The 24,356-nt window shown below is 44.5% G+C and overlaps 1 protein-coding gene across 1 annotated transcript in view; it reads right to left on the minus strand.

Annotated features, from left to right (window-relative positions):
* Positions 1 to 98: 98 nt before the first annotated feature.
* LOC109903060 (ephexin-1) overlaps positions 99 to 24,356 on the minus strand; it is a 33,121-nt gene continuing 8,863 nt past the window's right edge. The window contains exons 2-13 of the mRNA XM_020499720.2: positions 21,087 to 22,013; positions 20,533 to 20,906; positions 20,030 to 20,190; positions 19,744 to 19,896; positions 16,912 to 17,041; positions 16,730 to 16,804; positions 9,746 to 9,835; positions 9,437 to 9,588; positions 9,133 to 9,306; positions 2,542 to 2,615; positions 2,085 to 2,189; positions 99 to 885 (exon numbers count right to left, since the gene is read on the minus strand). Of these exons, the coding sequence (XP_020355309.2) occupies positions 698 to 885; positions 2,085 to 2,189; positions 2,542 to 2,615; positions 9,133 to 9,306; positions 9,437 to 9,588; positions 9,746 to 9,835; positions 16,730 to 16,804; positions 16,912 to 17,041; positions 19,744 to 19,896; positions 20,030 to 20,190; positions 20,533 to 20,906; positions 21,087 to 21,984 (2,574 nt within the window). The 5' untranslated portion in view covers positions 21,985 to 22,013 and the 3' untranslated portion in view covers positions 99 to 697. The remainder of the gene's footprint in view (positions 886 to 2,084; positions 2,190 to 2,541; positions 2,616 to 9,132; positions 9,307 to 9,436; positions 9,589 to 9,745; positions 9,836 to 16,729; positions 16,805 to 16,911; positions 17,042 to 19,743; positions 19,897 to 20,029; positions 20,191 to 20,532; positions 20,907 to 21,086; positions 22,014 to 24,356) is intronic.

Raw genomic sequence — 24,356 nt, forward strand, 5'->3', positions numbered from 1 at the left:
CTGTAGGTTTACACCAGGGCTCTCCAACCCTGTTCCTGGAGAGCTACCCTCCTGTAGGTTTACACCAGGGCTCTCCAACCCTGTTCCTGGAGAGCTACCCTCCTGTAGGTTTACACCAGGGCTTTTCTAACGCTGTTCCTGGAGATCTACCCTCCTGTAGGTTTACACCAGGGCTCCCGAACCCTGTTCCTGGAGAGATACCCTCCTGTAGGTTTACACCAGGGCTCTCCAAACCTGTTCCTGGAGATCTACCCTCCTATAGGTTTACACCAGGGCTCTCCAACCCTGTTCCTGGACAGCTACCCTCCTGTAGGTTTACACCAGGGCTCTCCAACCCTGTTCCTGGAGAGCTACCCTCCTGTAGGTTTACACCAGGGCTCTCCAACCCTGTTCCTGGATGGCTACCCTCCTGTAGGTTTACACCAGGGCTCTCCAACCCTGTTCCTGGAGAGCTACCCTCCTGTAGGTTTACACCAGGGCTCTCCAACCCTGTTCCTGGAGAGCTACCCTCCTGTAGGTTTACACCAGGGCTCTCCAACCCTGTTCCTGGACAGCTACCCTCCTGTAGGTTTTCACTCCAACCCCATTTGAAACTAACCTAATTCAGTTTATCAACCGTCTAATTATTGTGAACGCCCTGATATAAGGGATAGATAGGGTGCCATTTGAGATGCAGACCTCATTCAGAAAGACCTTTCTATCTGAAGCAGGCAGTTGCCTGGGGAACAGTGTGCCGTCTGTTCAGGATGCGGTTGGCAGTCTGTAAAACATGGTAGCGCTGCCTGAGGTGTTTTCTCTGGACGTACTCATTGGTGACCTGCACCGCACAGTAATCTGGGAACCAGCCCCGCTCACCGTCCACAAGTCTCCTGCCCTCTAGGAAACCTGCGATAGCGAGACATGTTGTTAGTGGGGGGGGGGGGGGGTATGAAGATCGACTTCCAAGACATGATTACAAGCAGTATTGAGATTGGAAAAAGCTAATTAACCTGTAAAATCACATTGATTTATATTTCCCTTTTTACATCCACAGGAAATTGTCCTGAAGTGCTTTACAGTAAACCGGCCTATACCCTATACCTCAAAGGGCAAGCAGAAGCACAGTGGCAAGGAAAAACTATGTAGAAGGAATACACCTTGAGAATAACTATCATAGAATGAGGAGTTAGAATACTAACTAGCATGGAACCTTCTTCTGATGGTCCAAAAGTCAGCCATGTTGGTCAGGGAGTAGGTCAACCATGGTTTGCCAGTGCTGTGATAAGATATTGTGTAAAACAATGAATGTGAAGAATTTATCTGCACTGTATTAGCTAGCTAGACAATATTTTTTTTATTTACAGTGATGGCCAAACCCGGACGACACTGGGCCAATTGTGCACCTTCCTATGGGACTCCCAATCAAGACCAGTTGTGATACGGCCTAGAATTGAACCAGAGTCTGTAGTGACACCTCTAGCACTGAGATGCAGTGCCTTAGACCGCTGCGCCACTCAGGAGCCTCCAACATTCTGTTCAAACAATGCAGTCAGTTCAGTCGATGATAGGACTTAGACAAGTAGTAAATGCAACAAGTACTGATATTGTATCATATGACATCACTCACAGCTTCACAAGAAAACTAAATCTGAGACATTATAGTCTGTTCACAAATATTTTAGAGGCTATTTACAGAAAACTGATATACAACCCGTATAAACTGTATTTAGCATTAGATATCAATATTTTAGGTTGACTTTAATTCCATTACACAATTTCTGATACATCACATGCCTTACTTTTATTGTCCTGCATAAGGAAAAGCAGAAAATGCATCACCTATGCCTCTACTGCCATTCAATCCAAATAGACTGGTTTTGGATTTCTCCCTGACCAAGATGGCTGCCATTTTCACCCAATTTCGGGCACTTTGAGGGTTTACGACATAGACCCCGTAGTAATTTAATAGGATCTCTATGGGAACTAGACTCAGCGGGGGGGGGGGGGGGGGGGTTGGCCCCATCCTCCTCTGACTGTACCCGGTAGAGAGTAGTAGTACCTGAGTGAAAAACACTGTTATGATTTTCTGGTCCACATAAACCTACCATCAGCAGTTTTCTGTATGACGTTGATGGTATCACCCAGCTGTACACTCAGTTCCCCTGGCTGCTGTGCTACGTAGACCTCAGTGCATCGTACCTGAGGACAGTCTGAGACAGGCGACGTGCTTAAGGTTCTAAACACGTGTGTTTATAAATGTGCATTACACCTTAGAATATGTGTTGTCGTTCGACTTATTAGTTTTAAACACAACAATGAATGAATAAACAGAAGTCCCACTGAGGAAGCCTATGGAACCTAAACCAATCCATGCTAAATCTCTGCCGTATATTGTTGAGTGTTCTGACCTCTAGTGGAAAGACGAGAAACAACAGGGCCTTTGAGATAATCTGATAGGCCTGTGCAATTTCCATTTGGAGGCAAGAACACGATCAGGGTCCAATCTAATTTATTCCTGAGTTATCTGTTGGCAGAAAGATAAGGTCCCTGAATGGCACTCACCCCATTCTTCATAGATTCCTTCCATCCCGTCCACTCGATGACTCAACACCTCCATCCAGGTTATCTTCTCTGCCCTACAGCAGTGGAAGACGAGAAGTCAAACTGTCACACTCAGGGCTCTAAAACATTTTCTCTATTGATAGTACTGGTGCTGCCAACTTAAAAGCTAGGAGCACCAAACGTTACTTAGCACTAGAAAAATCAGCGTTGCTTTATAGTCTATGGTACCCGGAAGCTGCGGTGCTTTATAGTCTATGGTACCCGGAAGCTGCGGTGCTTTATAGTCTATGGTACCCGGAAGCTGCGGTGCTTTATAGTCTATGGTACCCGGAAGCTGCGGTGCTTTATAGTCTATGGTACCCGGAAGCTGCGGTGCTTTATAGTCTATGGTACCCGGAAGCTGCGGTGCTGCGAAACCAGTCACTTTTCCTTTAATTAAGCTTCTCTTAAAGTGAAGTGAACACTTCTGCTCTCTCACTCTCAAGGGAAGAGGAAATTGAGAAGGATAGTGGAAGGATAAAAGTGATTCTTTATTGTTCAAATTAAAAATGGGTTTAGTTTGTTTAATACACCTCCGTTTTCATCAGGACCAAGATTTTACAGGTGCCTGGCTGGACTGGGGCCTGATTGGATAGTTCAGAGCCTCTGCTCATGGAATGAGAGGAGGAGGCAAGGCAGGCAGGGGGCAAAGAGGAGGGGCTTGGTATTAAAGGATGCTTATGGAAGTGTTTGTGGATCACAAAAGCGCAATTGGCTCGTTTCCTGAACTGATTTTAATTAAAACAAACTAATAAGTTAAAAGATTATAAGAAATAAAGAGTTTAACAAAAAGGTGTTAAATCTGGTAATAACAAGTTAGTAAGATGTTAGCGACAATAACAAGTTAGTAAGACCTTAATTCTGGTAATAACAAGTTAGTAAGACCTTAATTCTGGTAATAACAAGTTAGTAAGATGTTGGTGGTAATAACAAATTAGTAAGATGTTGGTGGTAATAACAAATTAGTAAGATGTTAGTCATAATAGCACGTTTTTTAAATTTATTTGACCTTTATTTAACTAAGCAAGTCAGTTAATTAAGAACAAATTCTTAATTTCAATGACAGCCTAGGAACAGTGGGTTAACTGCCTTGTTCAGGGGCAGAATGACAGATTTGTACCTTGTCAGCTCGGGGATTCAATCTAGCAACCTTTCAGTTACTGTCCCAACATCCTAACAACTAGGCTACCTGCTGCCCCGTTAGTAAGTTAGTAAGATGTTAATGGTAACAATAAGTTAGTAATATGTTAATTATGGTAATAACAAGTTAGTAATATGTTAATTGTGGTAATAACAAGTTAGTAAAATGTTAATTATGGTAATAACAAGTTAGTAATATGTTAGTGGTAATCACAAGTTAGTAAGATGTTAGTGGTAATAACAAGTTAGTAAGATGTTAGTGGTAATAACAAGTTAGTAATATGTTAGTGGTAATAACAAGTTAGTAAGATGTTAGTGGTAATAACAAGTTAGTTATATGTTAATTATGGTAATAACAAGTTAGTAATATGTTAATTATGGTAATAACAAGTTAGTAATATGTTAGTGGTAATAACAAGTTAGTAAGATGTTAGTGGTAATAACAAGTTAGTAAGATGTTAGTGGTAATATCAAGTTAGTAAAATGTTGTTAACAACAGATTAGTAAGATGTTATTGGTAACAACAAGTTAATAAGATACTATTGGTAACAAGTTAGTAAGATGTTATTGGTAACAACAAGTTAATAAGATACTATTGGTAACAAGTTAGTAAGATGTTATTGGTAACAACAAGTTAGTAAGATGTTATTGGTAACAACAAGTTAGTAAGATGTTATTGGTAACAACAAGTTAGTAAGATGTTATTGGTAACAACAAGTTAGTAAGATGTTATTGGTAACAACAAGTTAGTAAGATGTTATTGGTAACAACAAGTTAGTAATATGTTATTGGTAACAAGTTAGTAATATGTTATTGGTAACAACAAGTTAGTAAGATGTTATTGGTAACAACAAGTTAGTAAGATGTTATTGGTAACAACAAGTTAGTGAGCGTTAATAAAAGAAGAAGGATACAAACCCTGGGTTGGAGGACATAGATACGAAACCTTAAGGTAAGGACTAGGGTAGGGTACTTGATAAATAGCATAAACTTATTATTAAACAGTAAAAGGTTGGTAGGTAAGTACACTGAGTAAAATACTACTTGAGTAAAAGTCTAAAAGTATTTTGTTTTAAATATACCTAAGTATCAAAAGTAAATGTAATTGATAAAATATACTTAAGTGTCACTCCCTGATCTGTTTCACCTGTCCTTGTGATTGTCTCCACCCCCTCCAGGTGTAGCTTATTTTCCCCAGTGTTTTTATCCCTGTGTTTCCTGTCTCTCTTTGCCAGTTCATCTTGTCTGTTCAAGTCAACCAGCGTGTTTTTCCCGTGCTCCTGATTTTTAAAATTCTCTTTTGCTAGTCCTCCTGGTTTTGACCCTTGCGTGTTTCTGGACTCTGTACCCGCCTGCCTGACCTCGAGCCTGTCTGCCACACTGTACCTCCTGGACTCTGAACTGGTTTTGACCTTTTGCCTGTCCACGACCATTCTCTTGCCTACCCTTTTTGGAAACTAATCAATATCACAGACTCAAACCATCTGCCTCCTGTGTCTGCATCTGGGTCTGGCCTTGTGCCCTTACACTTAAGTATCAAAAGTAAAAGTACAAGTATAGATAATTAAAAAATCCCTAAATTGAGCAAACCAGATGGCACCATTTTCTTGTTGTTTTATATATGGATAGTCAGGGGCACTCTTCAACACTCAGACATCATCTACAAACAAAGCATTTGTGTTTAATGAGTCCGCCAGATCAGAGGCAGTAGGGATGACCAGGGATGTTCTCTTGATAAGTGCATGAATTTTCCTGTCCTGCTGTAACAGCTGTCTTCGTCCTCCTCTGACGAGGAGTAAGAAATGTCAGACCAATGCACAGCGTGGTAAGTGTTCATCCTTTTAATAAACTGAACTGAACACTAAATACAAAATAACAAAAGAGAGCAAACGAAACAGCTCGGTCAGGTGCAACACACACTAACAGAAAACAATCTCCCACAACTCAAAAGTGAAACCAGGCTACCTAAATATGGTTCTCAATCAGGGACAACGATAAACAGCTGCCTCTGATTGAGAACCATACCAGGCCAAACACAGAAATCCCAAAACAACCCACCCAACTCACGCTCTGACCATACTAAAACAAAGACATAATAAAAGAACTAAGGTCCGAACGTGACACCTGCTAGCCATTCAAAATGTAACGAGTACTTTTGGGTGTCATGGAAAATGTATGGAGTAAAAAGTACATTATTTTCTTTAGGAATGTAGTGAAGTAAAAGCAAAAGTTGTCAAAAGTATAAATAGTAAAGTAGAGTAAAGTTCAGATACCCCAAAAAACGACTTAAGTAGTACTTTAAAGTTTTTTTTTCCTTAAGTACTTTACACCTGCTGAATGTAGTTTTATTTCTTGGTTCTGAAGTCTTTGCAGTCGGTTCATTTGTGGTGTGAAGGCTGTGATCCAAGGAGGGTAGTGTGTACTCGAAGAGTAATCTGATGTAGCTAAAATATACTTCTAAAATGGTTTCCATTGATGCTCCATTCTTTCCACAAAGTGCTTTCAGGTGATTAGTCCTCTTGCCGTCCCTCTTTCTCAATGTTCTCAATATGGGTCATCAACAACATATTGCTTTGAAATATTACCCCCAGAAACTTTCCATCTTTTTCTATTTGTATTATTTAATTTTGAGAGTTATGGGTTCCTTTGGTTTGCATGTCTGGTGAATAGGACACACTATGTCTTTTGAGTTTCATTTGTTTCACCACTTTTCTCTTTCTTCTATGCACTTGTTGAGTTGTTGTTGTTTTTTTGGAAGCTACTTGTAGAAACTTTGAGATGGTCCAGTAGCATAAGTCATCGGCAAATTGTGCTACTTGTCAGACAGAAGGTGGATGTCTGAGATGTAGATGATGAATAGAAGTGGGCTGAGGACTGCACCTTGAGGGACTCCAGCTTCTGGGGTGAATGGTGTGGAGAGATGGCTTGTCTTACAGCTTAGAGGTGAAGAAATTGAGGCTCTCATTGGTCTTTTGTTTTTGCTGTGTATTCCCACTGTGATTTGTCGTTGATCCCATAGGAGACCATTTTGAAACATATAAAAGTCTCCTTAATCATTTCAAGGGTAAATCTCTAATGAAGGCTGAAGCCCGAATGTGTTGATTTAACAATAAAGAAGTGTTTGTATCAACTTACTGTCTGTCCTCCAAGAGTTGCTGGATGTATAGACTGCTCACTATGTACGCTGCTCAAATAATCAACTTACTGTCAAATAATAAATAATAATACAATTGTAATAACAGCCAGAGAAAAATAGACACAAAACAATTGTGATAAAAGTGTAAAAAAAACTTTGCTTGCCCACAATGGCACACATATCATTTTGGCATTTAATTTGTTATCAGGTTGAATAATTTTCCAGGTGTGGAACACTAGTGCTACCAAATAAATAAATAAAATTCCAGGTCTCACAGCAAAATATTTACAGATGTAGGATCTTAATTTAATTTTTTATTTTGTTGCTAGGAAATGAAAACTTGAAGTGTATTCAAGGTTTAAAAAGGCTTCTAAAGTTTGACATTTCCATTTCAAAATGTCAGACTTGATTTGCCCTTAAGATAGATGTATCAACCCCTACACCTAGGACTTTCCATTACTTTCAAAATGAAGGGACACCATTAAATATCTTAAGGGGCAGTGATAGCCTATTTTAAAGCATTGCTGAGATCCCATTCTTTCAGACCATATTGGGCCAATCGGTCGACTGGTCATCAGGAGTATCCCACATTAAAAAAATACTACAGTTTACTATAGAATACTATAGTACTTACTATAGAATTCTATAGAATTCTGAAGTAAACTGTAGTATACTGTAGAATGCTATACTACACACTGTAGTATCCCTTGATTGTGTAGTGCTTACTTTAGAATTAGGTAGTAAACTGTAGTATACTGTACAATACTATAATACACACTACAGTATCCCTCGACCATGTGTAGTACTTATTATAGATTTTCGTAGTTTACTGTAGACTACTTCAGTATTCGTTGCAATAAAAAAACTACAGTAATTCCGCAAACACACTAGTGTCCGCAAAAACACTACAGATTTTTAACTATAGTAATACTATAGTATTTAATTTTTCATTTACCCCACCCATTCCGCTAACCCATGTCCCAATTTGTGCCACCCATAAGTGAGAAACTTGCCTGCCAAGTATAGATCATATATTCTGTTCCCTACAAGTTATAGAAAAGAGCAGAAGCTCTGAACTATTTGTTCAGACCACAGTTATGGAAAATAACCTCTAGGTAGGTAATAACTTTTAGTATTTATCCCTCAAGGAAAAATACCCTATTTATACTGTATGTCAAAGATAATAAAACAAAAACACTATTAACTGTCAAATCTGCTCCTGCCACGCCCTCTACTGCTCATTCTGTGTCTCCTTGACCTGCCGCCACTCCTCCAGTGCTCTCTCCCTCTGTGTGTGTAATTGTGTGGGCGGAGACAGGTGTCAGAGCAGATCCCTCACCAGCTGCAACCTGTTCCATAATCAAGACCTCTACAAATACTCAATCCTGCCACTTCCACGCTGCCTGATCGTAATCTCTGCTCTGTCAGTCTACGTTTCTAGCCGTTTGTTACTATTTAGATCCTGTTATCCTGTTGTGCCTGTTTTCCCTTGCCTGACACGGTTTTCCTCTCCGCTACAGTACTGCCAGCTTTGAATCTGGTCCCTGTCTCCAGTTCCACGTCTCGTCATCCTGCTACTCTGTCCTGGATTCCCCACTCTACTACTCCCTCGGTTTCCCCTCCGCACCTGCTTACCCTGTCCCAACCCCTCTCGCTCCAGCCTCAGCCTCCTGGTTTCCTGCAACCCGTCTGTACTTCCCCTGACCTGCACTCCATCTTCCCCCTGTGTTTCAATAAATACCTTGGTTACTTCATCCCAGTCTCCTCGTCTGAGTCTGCTCTTGGGTTTCCCTGTTCCACTCCGCGTAACAATTAACTATAGTAATGCTACAGTATTTATACTATAGTAGACCATAAATGCTACAGTATTTATACTATAGTAGACCATAAATGCTACAGTATTTATACTATAGTAGACCATAAATGCTACAGTATTTATACTATAGTAGACCATAAATGCTACAGTATTTATACTATAGTAGACCATACATGCTACAGTATAATACAGTCATGTCCGCAAAAACCCTACAGTGAATACTATAGTAAATAAATATAGTAATACTATAGTATTTATACCATAGTATGCAGTACCCTAGTTTTTTTTATGTGGGCTAGTGTAGTAGTACTGCCTGTCTGATCCTATAGATATACATATTCTGTGTGGTTACATGCTTCATTGGTCTGATCTAGGATGTGTAAACTAAATTACTACGAGGTGGGTGAAGCAGGAACTAAGATGTGGTTTTGCTGATCTTTAGGATATGTGGTAAACTTACTGTGTGGAGGCCTGCAGCAGGAACTGAGATGTTGTTCCCCTCTGGTTCTTCAGCAGAGCGAGGCAGAACATCCTCTCCCATGAAGCACACACCAAATCCTCCTTCTCCTCCAGTCCTTCACTCACCTCTATCAGGGAACGGTGGACATGATCCCGCACCACAAACCGATCCATGCTAAGATCCAATAAAAATGTTATCAGGCACACCAACATCATAACAGTCAGTGTATTGTAACGTGAGCCTGAAACGCAGACTACTATACTAGGACTGTATAGTAAGTGTAAGATGATACATCCCCACAGACCCTTTCCTAGTGGTCACCAGCAGTAGGTCATTGAAGAGGAAAAGGTAGATGTGACAGAGTTTCCGGTGACCAAAGATGTTTTCTTTCTCTGACAGCTGAGCTAGTTGCCCCTGTCTGACAAGCCAGCGAGAGGAAGACACCAGGGGCAGGGCCTTGAAGAGGGAAAATACATGTGTGACTAGGACCGTTTAAGGTTTGATTAAGAGTTCTAGTTAAATATCATTCTCGGGATCTCTACTGATTTATCATTTATCACCATTTACTGCTACTTAATTGAAAATCAAAATTGTATTTAGCATTTTTTTTCACCTTGCATTCAAACTCAGTTTTGTTGGCGATGTGAACGATTTCCTCCATCATCTTCATCCTCCCCACCTCCCTATTGCAGGCCTCAACTACCTGAGGGGTCAGAGGGCACGATGCGCTCAATGCCATTGGGTGGAAATTGTGCTAGTCCTGTGTGTCTAATATTATAAAGTATTGTAATTAGGGCTGTGGCGGTCACGAAATTTCGTCAGCCGGTGATTGTCAAGCAAATAACTGCCGGTCTCACGGTAACTGACCGTTAATTAACATAAACACATTTAGCATCTCCTGTCTTCCACACAGCCTACAAGCCACCGATGCAGACCTTTGGAACATCTACATTTTAAAAAGTAATATAGTCTACACCATCACAATAAATCCATGATTTATTTTAGACAGGTCTAAAGAAACATGATTTGAAGAAATAGTCTATTTCAAAAGAACAGAATGGCATACTCTGAGTTGTCCTTATGTTAGGTCCTGAACTGGCTTTGCCATATGGCTGTGGGCTGCATTAGTTAATTTAGCAGTCAAGATGTGCTTTGAATTTGGATTATTTAATATTATACTAACAAGAATACAATTGAACAAAGCTGAATTAAATAGAAAGGATATGTTCTCCAAACGATTTGAGGGAGTTAACAAAGAAATAGAAACTCCAATATGCGTAATGAATGTAACTTTAGTTGTTCTACAAACGTTGGGCTATATGTTTTGATGTTTAATACGCTGTAAGGTTGAATGATGAGACTCTAATGATGATTTGAAAAAAGTTGCTTGAAAGGCATGAGCTCTGCTTTGTTTTTCTTTTGCGCAGGCTGTACACACTTCATCAGTCTCTCATTCACAATTTGACAAGAACTTGCTAATGCTTCGAATTTTCCCGGGGACGTCCCCTTTGTGTAACCGTAATGCACCCTAAAAAGATCCATGCCTTTTGTGGCCAGTGGCGGTTGTGCCCTTGACCCAGAGTGTGGCATTGTGCCCTTCAGGTGCTCAGAAGCATCTCTCACTCACATGGCTCACGTGATCGGGTCTTTCTCACAGGCCACAAGTGAAGAAAGACATATCGGGGACGCATAACTGCGTGCGTCCTTATCCAATTCCGAGGTACATATTGAAGATATTGGAAGAACTGTCCACATTTACTTTTCGTCAGCCAACAAGATGAGTAGGCCGTAACGAACAGCAAAAGCACTGGTCTATGTCGATATACTATTCCCCATAGTAGTTGACGGTGCTTGTGTATACCAGTATACCAGCTCTACACCCCTTGTGAAGTGGATTAATGTGCTAAATTTTAAGAAGTTATTTGGCCACATATTGGCCTATGGGCTAGGCTACATGAGGTGTGCGATGATTAGAAAAAGTCACACAAAAAAAAGCCATTGTTTCTTGCTTAACGCTGGGCATCATTTACAAGTGATAATATATCATTCACAAATGATAGGCTATATTGTCACCCACCAGACTATTCTTGATTTAATCTTGTCTTTACATGTGCTAAATAATTTGTGAAATTTGTTTGGATTTAGAATTGACCATAATCATGCACCTTTCTCAAAACAGGGGCATTGTAAAAAAATACCTGTCATCTATGCATTTAAATAGCGAATGGATGATGTTTTCCTGTGGTTAATTTTCATGCCAGCCAGGCAGGCTATCGTCCTATAGTAAAGATAGGCAATGTGTTTAATATTAGTAGGCCTAGCCCATAGAATGATGATGGGAACCTCCTCTTTTTAATAGAGGCCATGACTCTGTTTTCTCGCGCAATTGCATAGCCTATAGAAATGTTGCGCAACATGAGCTCATGGGCTCTCAAAGTGTTTGTTTCGATTTTCAAATATATTTGCATTGATGTCAGAGAGACTAGTGGGACAATAGAGTGTGCTGAGTACCAGGCAGTTAGCAAGTTTGGTAGGCTACTAATGACCATCAGCAGCATCAGAGTTTGGAGAAGCCTAATTACCGTGACTAAAAAGTCACATGGAGTTTGACTCCCTTCATAACTCGTGAATGCCGGTGTGGCGGTAATATGGTCACGCAACAGCCCTAATTGCAATGTATTTTTTTTTTTTTTTTAAAACTTTTATTTAACCAGGAAGGGCTCATTGAGATTTTAAATATATTTTTCAAGAGCGTCCTGGCCAAGATAGGCAGCACCAAGCCATTACAAAACTTACAGACAAACATGAAAAACTACAAGTAATCTAGTAAAAACCATTGAATTCACAAGAGTATAACAAAATCAAAACAGCTAATTAAAAACCTTGACAGGTCAGGGAATCAGTCTCAAGATCATTCATCAGTGATTTAAAAACATTGACAGGTCAGGGAATCAGTCTCAAGATCATTCATCAGTGATTTAAAAACATTGACAGGTCAGGGAATCAGACTCAAGATCATTCATCAGTGATTTAAAAACATTGACAGGTCAGGGAATCAGTCTCAAGATCATTCATCAGTGATTTAAAAACATTGACAGGTCAGGGAATCAGTCTCAAGATCATTCATCAGTGATTTAAAAACATTGACAGGTCAGGGAATCAGACTCAAGATCATTCATCAGTGATTTAAAAATACCAATCGGGACAAGTTCTTCCTGTTTAACAGTATTTTGTAAGGCGTTCCAAGCCGATGGCGCAGAGGACATAAAAGCCCTTTTACCAAATTCAGTTCGGACATTTGGAACAGTTAGCAGGATAAAGTCCAGCGAACGAAGAGAGTACCCACCACATTTCCGAACAATAAAAATGCCCAAATAAAATGGTAGTAAACCCAAAATGGCTTTGTAACTAAAAGTATACCAGTGACTGAGCCTACGAGTGACTAGAGAAGGCCAGCCAACCCTGGTATACAAAGTGCAGTGGTGCGTAATGGTTTTGCAGTTTAATATAAATCTCAAGTGCCATGGTAAAACTGAGTGGAAGCATTCATATATAAAATATCTCCATAGTCTAGTAAAGGCATAAATGTAGCTGATTACTAGCCTCCTTCTGGCTTCAAAAGAAAAACAGGCCTTATTCCTAAAATAAAATCCCAATTTCAGCTTAAATTTTTTTGTAAGTTGTTGAATATGCCATTTAAAAGCGAGGCCGTCATCAATTAAAATTCTAAGATATTTATATGAGGTTAGAGTCGCAATCTCATTGCCCTGACTTGTAGTAACAGGTGAAAGGTTCAGAGGTCTAATTCTTGCTTTAGAAAACACCATTAGTTTAGTTTTGTCATTATTGAGGATAAGCTTCAATTGACACAAGGTATGTTGAACAGTATAAAAAGCAGTTTGCAAGTTCTGGAAAGCTTTTGTGAGAGATGAGGCACAACTGTTACGGTTTTCTTCTATATCCTCCTCTGACGAAGAGGTAGAACAAGGATCGGACCAAAACGCAGCGTGTCGATTGAGATTCATGTTTAATAAAACAAAGAAACACGAATACTACAAACACAATAAACGAAACCGAAACAGCCTATCTGGTGCAAACTAACAGAGTGTACACATAGGACACTAAGGACAATCACCCACCACAAACTCAAAGAATATGGCTGCCTAAATATGGTTCCCAATCAGAGACAACAATAAGCACCTGCCTCTGATTGAGAACCACTCCAGACAGCCATAGACTTTGCTAGATAACCCTACTAGCAACAATCCCAATACCACCACCAAAACCCCAAGACAAACACACCACAATTACAAAAACCCCATGCCACACCCTGGCCTGACCAAATACATAAAGATAAACACAAAATACTTTGACCAGGGCGTGACAGAACCCCCCCCCCCCCCTAAGGTGCGGACTCCCGAACGCACCTCAAAACAATAGGGAGGGTCCGGGTGGGCGTCTGTCCATGGTGGCGGCTCCGGCGCGGGACGTGAACCCCACTCCATTAATGTCTTAGTCCCCTCTCCCTTCGTCCCTGGATAGTCCACCCTCGCCGCCGACCATGGCCTAGTAGTCCTCACCCAGAACCCCACTGGACTGAGGAGCAGATCGGGACTGAAGGACAGCTCGGGACTGAGGCAGCTCGGGAGTGGGAGGAAGCTCAGGAGTGAGAGGAAGCTCAGGAGTGAGAGGAAGCTCAGGAGTGAGAGGAAGCTCAGGAGTGAGAGGAAGCTCAGGAGTGAGAGGAAGCTCAGGAGTGAGAGAAAGCTCAGGAGTGAGAGAAAGCTCAGGCAGGTAGGTAGATCTACCAGATCCTGGCTGGCTGGTGGTCTCAGCAGATCCTGGCTGACTGGCAGATCCTGGCTGAATGGCAGATCTGGAAGATCCTGGCTGACTGGCAGATCTGGATGAGTCTGGCTGACTGGCAGATCTGGATGAGTCTGGTTGACTGGCAGATCTGAAAGAGTCTGGTTGACTGGCAGATCTGGAAGAGTCTGGTTGACTGGCAGATCTGGAAGAGTCTGGTTGACTGGCAGATCTGGAAGAGTCTGGTTGACTGGCAGATCTGGAAGAGTCTGGTTGACTGGCAGATCTGGAAGAGTCTGGTTGACTGGCAGATCTGGAAGAGTCTGGTTGACTGGCAGATCTGGAAGAGTCTGGTTGACTGGCAGATCTGGAAGAGTCTGGTTGACTGGCAGATCTGGAAGAGTCTGGTTGACTGGCAGATCTGGAAGAGTCTGGTTGACTAGCAGATCTGGCGGCGCTGGGCAGACTGGCGACGCTGGGCAGACTGGCGGCGCTGGGCAGACTGGCGGCGCTGGGCAGACTGGCGGCGCTGGGCAGACTGGCGGCGCTGGGCAGACTGGCGGCGCTGGGAAGACTGGCAACGCTGGGCAGACTGGCGACACTGGGCAGACTGGCGACGGTGGGCAGACTGGGGGCACTGGCGGCGCTGGGCAGACTGGCGGCACTGGCTGCTCCATATAGGCTGACAGCTCTGGCGGCTTCTTACAGACTGACAGCTCTGGCGGCTCCGTGCTGACTGGCAGCTCCTTGCAGACTGACAGCTCCGTGCAGACTGACAGCTCCTTGCAGACTGACAGCTCCTTGCAGATTGACAGCTCCTTGCAGACTGACAGCTCCTTGCAGACTGACAGCTCTGGCTGCTCCATGTAGACTGGCAGCTCCTTGATTACTGGCAGCTCTGGCTGCTCGATGCAGACTGACAGTTGTGGCTGCTTCATGCAGACTGACAGCTCTGGCTGCTCCATGTAGACTGGCTGCTTCATTCAGACTGGCAGCTCGGGCTCCTTCATGTAGACTGACAGCTCTGGCTGCTCCATGCAGACTGACAGCTCTGGCTGCTCCATGCAGACTGACAGCTCTGGCTGCTTCATGTAGACTGGCTGCTTCATGCAGACTGGCAGCTCGGGCTGCTCCATGCAGACTGACATCTCTGGCTGCTTCATGTAGACTGGCAGCTCCTTGCAGACTGGCAGCTCTGTCTGCGCTGAACAGACGGGAGACTCCGGCAGCGCAGGAGAGGAGGAAGACTCTAACTACGCTAAACAGGCGGGAGAATCCAGCAGCGCAGGAGAGGAGAGAGACTCTGGTTGCGCTGAACAGGCGAGGCGCACTGAAGGCCTGGTGCGTGGTGCTGGTACTGGTGTTACTGGACCGAGGACACGCACAGGAAGCCTGGTGCGGGGAGCTGCTACCGGAGGACTGGAGTGTGGAGGTGGCACAGGATGGGCTAGACCGTGAAGGCGTACTGGAGATCTTGAGAGCAGTGTTGGCACAGGACGTGCAAGGCTAGGGATGTGTACAGGAGGCCTGGTACGTGAGGCTGGTACCAACTTCACCAGCCGACTAACACGCACCTCAGGACGAGTATGGAGCGCTAACCCAGGTGCCATCAAATCCCCGACACGTTCCGTCGGGCGAATTCCATGCAAAAAGCACCAACACAGCAACTCCCTCATTTCTCTCTCCTCCAATTTCCCCATTAACACCTTCACGGTCTCTGTTTCGCTCACCTCCAACACCGGCTCTGGTTCGGGTCTCCTCCTAGGCTCCTCACGATAAACAGGGAGAGTTGGCTCAGGTCTGACTCCTGACTCTGCCACACTCTACCTGAGCCCCCCCCAAGACATTTTTGGGGCTGATTCTCAGGCTTCCTTCCGAGTCGCCGTGCTGCCTCATTACGGCGCCTCTTTGCTCTCGCCGCCTCCAGTTCCTCTTTGGGGCGCCGATATTCTCCAGGCTGAGCCCAGGGTCCTTCTCCGTTTAGGATTTCCTCCCATGTCCAGAACTCCTTATAGCGCCTCTCCTCTTTGGGCTGCTCCTGCCTGTTGACACGCTGCTTGGTCCGTTGGTGGTGGGTGATTCCGTTACGGTTTTCTTCTATATCCTCCTCTGACGAAGAGGTAGAACAAGGATCGGACCAAAACGCAGCGTGTCGATTGAGATTCATGTTTAATAAAACAAAGAAACACGAACACTACACAAACAAAAACAATAAACGAAACCGAAACAGCCTATCTAGTGCAAACTAACCGAAAGTACACATAGGACAAACTCAAAGAATATGGCTGCCTAAATATGGTTCCCAATCAGAGACAACGATAAACACCTGCCTCTAATTGAGAACCACTCCAGACAGCCATAGACTTGGCTAGATAACCCTACTAGCAACAATCCCAATACCACCACCAAAACCCCAAGACAAACACACCACAATTACAAAAACCCCATGCCACACCCTGGCCTGACCAAATACATAAAGATAAACACAAAATACTTTGACCAGGGCGTGACAACAACAATAAATAACAGTATCGTAATCATAAAAGTGAAGTTGCGCATTTTGCACATTTTTGTCTAAATTATTCATATAAATAGTGAATAATAGGGGACCAAGTACAGAGCCCTGGGGTACACCATTAAAAAAACAGACAGACAATGTAACTGACATGAGCCCATCAAATTGAGTGCACTGAGTTCTATCAGACAGATAGTTAGCAAACCATGCAACTACATGCTCCGAAAGACCTACACTCGACAATCTCTGCCTAATAACAGGTGAAAAGTTGTATACCTTTATGAGTGCTCTCAGTGCTTTCTCTGCAGACACCTGCCTCTCTGACCCCCGCTCTGTACTCTTCAAAATGTTCTAGGAACAGGAACACCATCAATATGAATCTGCATTATCTTGCATAATGGCAGTACCAGGTCATATTTATTCAATAGGATACAATGTATCATCTCCACACTTCTCACCTCTATGAGGATCTTGAGTCGTGTGATCCTCTGAAAGGGAAGGACCAGGAAGGACTTCAGGGGCAGACGATAACAGCGTTGGTCGTCTTGTAGCTCCCTTAATATTTCCATGATCTGGGGGTTCTCCCTCCTGCTCAGGGACGCATTAGAGTTACAAAACAGGAACAAACTAAGTCTCTGTTGTAGCATAATACACTACAGTACCAATAATGCTCTGTCCTGTCTCACGACCTGTCACACCCTAATCTGTTTCACCTGTCTTTGTGCTTGTCTCCACCTCCCTCCAGGTGTTGCCCATCTTCCCCATTATCCCCTGTGTTATACCTGTGTTCTCTGTCTGTTGCCAGTTCGTTTTGTTTGTGAAACCTACCAGTGTTTGTTCCCCTGTTCCTGCCTGTTTCCCTGCTCCTGTTTTCTAGTCCTTCCTGGTTTTGATCGTTCTGCCCGCCCTGACCCTGAGCCTGCCTGCCGTTCTGTACCTTACCGTACCTTACCGGATTATTGAATCCCATCTGCCCTGACCCTGAGCCTGCCTGCCATTCTGTACCTTACCGGATTATTGACCCCTGCCCTTTGACCTGTCGTTTGCCTGCCCCTGTATTAGAAATAAACTGTTGTTTCTTCGACACTGTCTGCATCTGAAACGTGCACCTGAAACGTGATAGTACGAACTGGCCATGACTGACCCAGCAGACTCCGTCTCATCCCAAGGAGCCACCATTGGAAGGCACGAGGAGTTGCAGACCTTAGCCGAACGCCACGACCAAGCATTGAACACATTGCTGGAGCAATTCCGTGGGTTGTCTAGTATGCAGGCTACCACGACGGTAACTTCCCAGCCCCTCAGTTACCCGCCTGTTGCAGTACCGTCACCCCGCTTACCTCCCCCGGAGCGCTTTGAATGGAGAGTCGGGCAGCTGTCGGGCGTTTCTTGCACAGTGTTCACTCATCATCGAGCTGCAGTCCTCCTCTTTCCCCTCGGACCGCTCTGAGACATCGTACCTCCTCACGTTGATGCCTGCGAGGGCTCTCGCCTGGGCTACGGCAGTATGGGAACAACAGTCGGCCGTATGCTCCAGTCTGGAGGAGTTTGTGGCAGAGATAAAGATGGTTTTCGATGCTCCATTGTCCGGGAAAGAAGCTGCCTGGAAGTTACTCCAGCTTCGGCAGGGCTCCCACAGTGTGGCAACTTCAGTTCTGGACGTAGGCCGCTGAGAGTGCCTGGAACCCAGAAGCACTGTTCGACATGTTCCTGCACAGAGTTTCGGAGGAAGTAAAAGACGAGCTTGCTGCCCTGGAACTACCGACGGATCTCGATTCGCTCATTTCCTTGACCATTCTGATCAATGGGCGACTACAGGAAGAAAGGAAGTAGAGGAGATTCGATTTCACTCACCCATCCAAGGATTCCACCTCGCTTCTGAGGTATCCCGGAAGTCCCCGACGGCTCCGTTGCCGAGAGAACCCGAGGCCACCCAAATTTCTCTGAGAGTCTCCAAAGGCTGCCAATTCACCTCTTCCCGAACACTTTTTTTTGGTTACTACATGGTTCCATATGTGTTATTTCATAGTTTTGATATCTTCACTATTATTCCACAACATAGAAAATAGTAAAAATAAGGAAATACCCTTGAATGAGTAGGTGCTCTAAAACTTTTGACCGGTAGTGTACATTGAGGACTGCTGGGTTCATAGCTGCTGGGTTGATCCGTCTTTCTGCCTCCCCCACCGGTGCAGGGTTCTTCTTTGTGGAGAAGACGGACAAAACCCTATGCCCGTACATCAACTACCGAGGTCTCAATGACATCACGGTGAAGAACCGCTACCCGCTACCTCTCATCTCCTCTGCCTTCGAGCCGCTCCACGGGAGGGGACGAGTGAATGACTGCACGACCAGTGGCTACTACGAGTACCTGGTCATGCCCTTTGACCTTACCAACATTCCTGCTGTGTTCCAGGCTCTGGTTATTAGTGTTCTCAGCAACATGTTGAACCGATTCGTCTTCGTCTACCTCGATGACATTCTCGTCTTTTCTCGCTCCGCCCAAGAACACGTACTCCACGTCCGACAGGTTCTCCAATGCCTCTGGTTATTGGTGTTCTCTGGTTATTGGTGTTCTCAGCAATAACCCGGAGAACCAGATTTTTGTAAAAGCATAAGTGCGAATTCCATCACTCCACCATCCCCTTTCTGGTTTACATCATTGCTGCAGGAAGCGTACCACTGGATCCCGGGAAGGTGAGAGCGGTGGTGGATTGTCCGCAGCCTACATCCAGAGGACAGCTGCAGTGGTTCCTGGGTTTCGCCAACTTTTACTGACGCTTTACCTGGGGCTACAGTATCCTGGCTTCTCGTCCCGGTTCTGGAAGACGTTCTGCACCCTCATTGGGTCGTCAGCCAGCCTGCCCTCCAGGTTCCACCCCCCAGTCCAACGGCCAGTCGAAGCGAGCCAACCAGGACCTTAAGACTACTCTGCGCTGCCTGGTCTGGTTTGACCTGTCATTTGCCTGCACCCGTATAAGAAATACACTTTTGTTTATTTGACACTGTCTGCATCTGGATCATACCCGAAACGTGATACTACCAATACAACTGACACATGGAATGAGCACATCTGAGACCAGGGCTCTTTCTAAATTAACTTTTTCCTTGATTCCTTGCATCCTCTCTCCTCGCATCCTTCTCAAATCACATTGGATGAGAACATCCCATGTCCCTCCTCTCTAGCCATCTCCTCCAATGTCTTCTGAGGAGGAGGTGAGGAAAGAGGATTTGAGTAAAGAGGAATTGGGAAAGAGCCGAGGCAACATTAACCAATTTTCTTTACATACCCCAGGTTGTGCATGGTCTGTTCCTGGTAAGGCATGTTACGGATGTAGTCCACATAGGCACTGAAGTGGCTGCTGGTGTGGCGATGGATGACATCACACAACATGTCACATAGCAGGTTAGACTCCAGCTCCTCCTTCATCGCATCTAAAAATCTGACAACACAACAATCTTCTCAGATCAGTCCTCAAAGGCACAGCAAGTTAATGCAAATGCATTGGTCTTTGTACAGGTAAGACTAGTCTTGCACCCTTAGATTTGCGCCCAATGTGCAACAGGCAGGCTTACTTCTGGCTAATCTCCCTGATCTTGGCAATACTAGAGAAAAGGGACTTGTGGTCTCTGGGTGACAGGGCTAGACGCAGGGTAGATGACTTCATGAAATGGTTCACAGCGACACCCAGCCTCTCCAGGTAGGACTGCTCTGTCGTCACCACCTCATACATACTCTGGGACACGAGAGAGAGGAGGGAGGGAGACAGAGAGAGAGAGAAAGGGAGAGAGGGAGACAGAGAGAGAGAGAAAGGAAGAGAGGGAGGGAGACAGAGAGAGAGAGAAAGGAAGAGAGGGAGGGAGACAGAGAGAAAGAGAAAGGGAGAGGGGGAGGGAGACAGAGATAAAGAGAAAAGGAGAGAGGGAGGGAGAGAGACAGAGAAAGAGAGAAAGAGTAAGAGATCCAATGCAGTTATCCATACAATGGTGCCCATCAATCACAATGAACAAGACACCTATTGTAAAGAAAATATAAATGTTTTACCAACAGTAGAAAACACACTGATGATACCGTATACCTCCTGTAGCAGCAGCTCTTGCTTGTTGAGGTACGGCAGTATTCCGCTCTCTTGCACCAGTTTGCGTTCCTGCCACAACGTTTCTAATAAACCGTTTTTCTCTCTGCAGTTTGCTTTCAGCTTGTCTGTCACAGCAGTGTTCAGCCTCTCCCGGCTGCCTCTTGGAAGCTGTGTATAATGCAAATCCACTCCTGAGCCCTCAGTGTCAATGACAACCATGGATCCACTGCTTCTGTTCTCAGTGTTCATGTGGACCATTCTCTGAACAATACTGTTTATTTTTAAAGTTGGGAGGGGCTTGTTAGGGGGAGGAAGTCTTTGGACGGGGTTGGTATGTAAGCATAAGGGCTTCTCCATATGTCCTGCTGCCAGACCTGTTATGGAAACAAGAAAGCTGTCACGATACTGTATCCGTCAAAGTATTAGAGATGCCAATGTACTGTGTTCACTAGTAAGTTTCAAGTTCATGCGCCGTCTGTAATGAATACATTGGAAGTCCAGTACCAGAGCTCTCACAATAAAGACACAATAGTTTAATAAATGAAGGGTCCTACCTGAGTCTCTGCTGTGTGGGTTAAGTGTTGGTCCGACTCTGAGAGGAGGCTTTGGAACAGGTGTGAATCTGATGGAAGCCCACTCTTCCACTGCTGGTGTTGGTCCGTCTCTGAGACGAGGTTTTGGAACAGGTGTGAATCTGATGGAAGCCCACTGTTCCTCTGCTGGTGTTGGTCCGTCTCTGAGACGAGGTTTTGGAACAGGTGTGAATCCGATGGAAGCCCACTGTTCCTCTGCTGGTGTTGGTCCGTCTCTGAGACGAGGTTTTGGAACTGGTGTGAATCCGATGGAAGCCCACTGTTCCTCTGCTGGTGTTGGTCCGACTCTGAGAGGAGGCTTTGGAACAGGTGTGAATCCGATGGAAGCCCACTGTTCCTCTGCTGGTGTTGGTCCGACTCTGAGAGGAGGCTTTGGAACAGGTGTGAATCCGATGGAAGCCCACTGTTCCTCTGCTGGTGTTGGTTCGACTCTGAGACGAGGCTTTGGAACAGGTGTGAATCCGATGGAAGCCCACTGTTCCTCTGCTGGTGTTGGTCCGACTCTGAGAGGAGGCTTTGGAACAGGTGTGAATCTGATGGAAGCCCACTGTTCCTCCGCTGGTGTCGTTGAAGATGCAGATTGGATCCTGGAAGAGCCTGAGGTCATAACTTCAGACGAAATAGAGTCCCCCTGGCTATTGATGAGAGGTGGTATGGACTTGTTCCTGGTCAGTTGTCCCTTCTCCTGACCATGGTCCCCTGCTTCACCTGTACAGGTGTTCCTCAGGACAGTTACAGTGTCTGTGGCCCAGTGCCATCGTTCCCATCTGGGCTGGGGTTTGGGTGGAACCCGGTAGGGAAATGGGCCTTTAGGAAGTAGAGAGGTTGGTAGGAGCCCTGATGTGTTCTCAGTACCCATGCAGACCTTTTTGGATCTCCGTAAAGCACCTACAGGAATGTGAAGAAACAATGTGTATGAGGTGACTGGCTCCGTGTATGAGGTGACTGGCTCAGTGTATGAGGTGACTGGCTCCGTGTATGAGGTGACTGGCTCCATGTATGAGGTGACTGGCTCAGTGTAAGAGGTGACTGGCTCAGTGTATGAGGTGACTGGCTCAGTGTATGAGGTGACTGGCTCAGTGTATGAGGTGACTGGCTCAGTGTATGAGGTGACTGGCTCAGTGTATGAGGCTCTGTGTATGAGGTGACTGGCTCAGTGTATGAGGTGACTGGCTCAGTGTATGAGGTGACTGGCTCAGTGTATGAGGTGACTGGCTCCGTGTATGAGGTGACTGGCTCCGTGTATGAGGTGACTGGCTCAGTGTAAGAGGTGACTGGCTCAGTGTATGAGGTGACTGGCTCCGTGTATGAGGTGACTGGCTCAGTGTAAGAGGTGACTGGCTCAGTGTATGAGGTGACTGGCTCAGTGTATGAGGTGACTGGCTCTGTGTATGAGGTGACTGGCTCAGTGTATGAGGTGACTGGCTCAGTGTATGAGGTGACTGGCTCAGTGTATGAGGTGACCGGCTCAGTGTATGTATGAAAAATATTCAGGAAGTAAACTGAAATTCCATTTCCCATTTTCTTGATGGAATTGACCCAAACTTTGTCTGGAGAGGATTTGTAATGGCAGAGAAAACTGGGACAAAGGGAAAATTTAAGCAATGCAATAGGTATTGCTGTCATGCTATGCTGCTGCCTTGCCATGTTGTTGTCTTTAGGTCTCTCTTTATGTAGAGTTGTGTTGTCTCTCTTGTCGTGATGTGTGTTTTGTCCTGTACTTATGAAATGTTTTTGTATATTATTTCTTTACCCCAGTCCTCGTCCCCGCAGGAGGTCTTTTGCATTTTGGTAGGCCGTCATTCTAAATAATATTTATTTTCTCAACTGACTTGCCTAGTTAAATAAAGGTTAAATATATATACAGTGGGCTCCAAAATTACTGGCACCCCTGACTGGCAATACACAAACAATACGTAAAATAATATAAACAATGTGATTATAGAGATAAACTCAAAATACCAACATGTGAGAAATACTGGACTTTATTAATGTTTCAGTGGAATTAACCAAAATAATTTATTGATTTAATTAAAAATCAATGTCCTCCAAATCAGAATTTCACAATTAATGGCACCCTTAAATATTATTGAAAATAACATCTACCAACATTAAACCAGGAATTAAATTCCACTTATTAAAGTGCATCTAAGTCTTAGGGAACTATATTGAGCCATTACATCAGTTCCTGTTTCACTAAGGTATTAAAATGAGGTAACAAACATGCAGTATCCCACTGTCATCCAACATCATGAAGAAAACAAAAGAACTGGCTGTTCAAAAGAGACAGATGGTTGTAGACCTTCATAAATCTGCTAATGGCCACAACAAGATCCACAAACGATTGAATATACCACTGAGCACTGTCAGGGCAATTATTAGAAAATTCAAAAGATATGGAACAGTTGAAAACTGTTTTGCCACCCAGGATAGGGAGGAGGATCGTGAGAGAAGCAACAAAACCCCCAGAATCACTGTGAAAGAAATGCAGGCCTTGGTGGCGTCTTGAGGTCACCAGGTTTCAAAAAGCACCATCAGACACCAACTCCACATCCACAGGCTCTTTGGAAGGGTTGCCGGACCACAAGACACAGACGCAAACGCTTGGAGTTTTGCCAAAGGTCATTTAAATTATGACTGGAAGAAGGTGCTCTGGTCAGATGAGCCCAAAATGGAACATCAGATACAGCATCGCCATGTTTGGCATCGAAACAGAGATACAAGGAGAGGAACCTCATACCCACGGTGAAACAGAGATACAAGGAGAGGCACCTCATACCCACGGTGAAACAGAGATACAAGGAGAGGTACCTCATACCCACGGTGAAACAGAGATACAAGGAGAGGAACCTCATACCCACAGTGAAACAGAGATACAAGGAGAGGTACCTCATACCCACGGTGAAACAGAGATACAAGGAGAGGTACCTCATACCCACGGTGAAACAGAGATACAAGGAGAGGTACCTCATACCCACGGTGAAACAGAGATGCCAGGAGAGGTACCTCATACCCACGGTGAAACAGAGATACAAGGAGAGGTACCTCATACCCACGGTGAAACAGAGATGCCAGGAGAGGTACCTCATACCCACGGTGAAACAGAGATACAAGGAGAGGCACCTCATACCCACGGTGAAACAGAGATACAAGGAGAGGTACCTCATACCCACGGTGAAACAGAGATACAAGGAGAGGTACCTCATACCCAAGGTGAAACAGAGATACAAG

The sequence above is a fragment of the Oncorhynchus kisutch genome, linkage group LG13 (genome assembly GCF_002021735.2).
Source record: "Oncorhynchus kisutch isolate 150728-3 linkage group LG13, Okis_V2, whole genome shotgun sequence".
NCBI classification, from domain to species: Eukaryota; Metazoa; Chordata; class Actinopteri; order Salmoniformes; family Salmonidae; genus Oncorhynchus; species Oncorhynchus kisutch.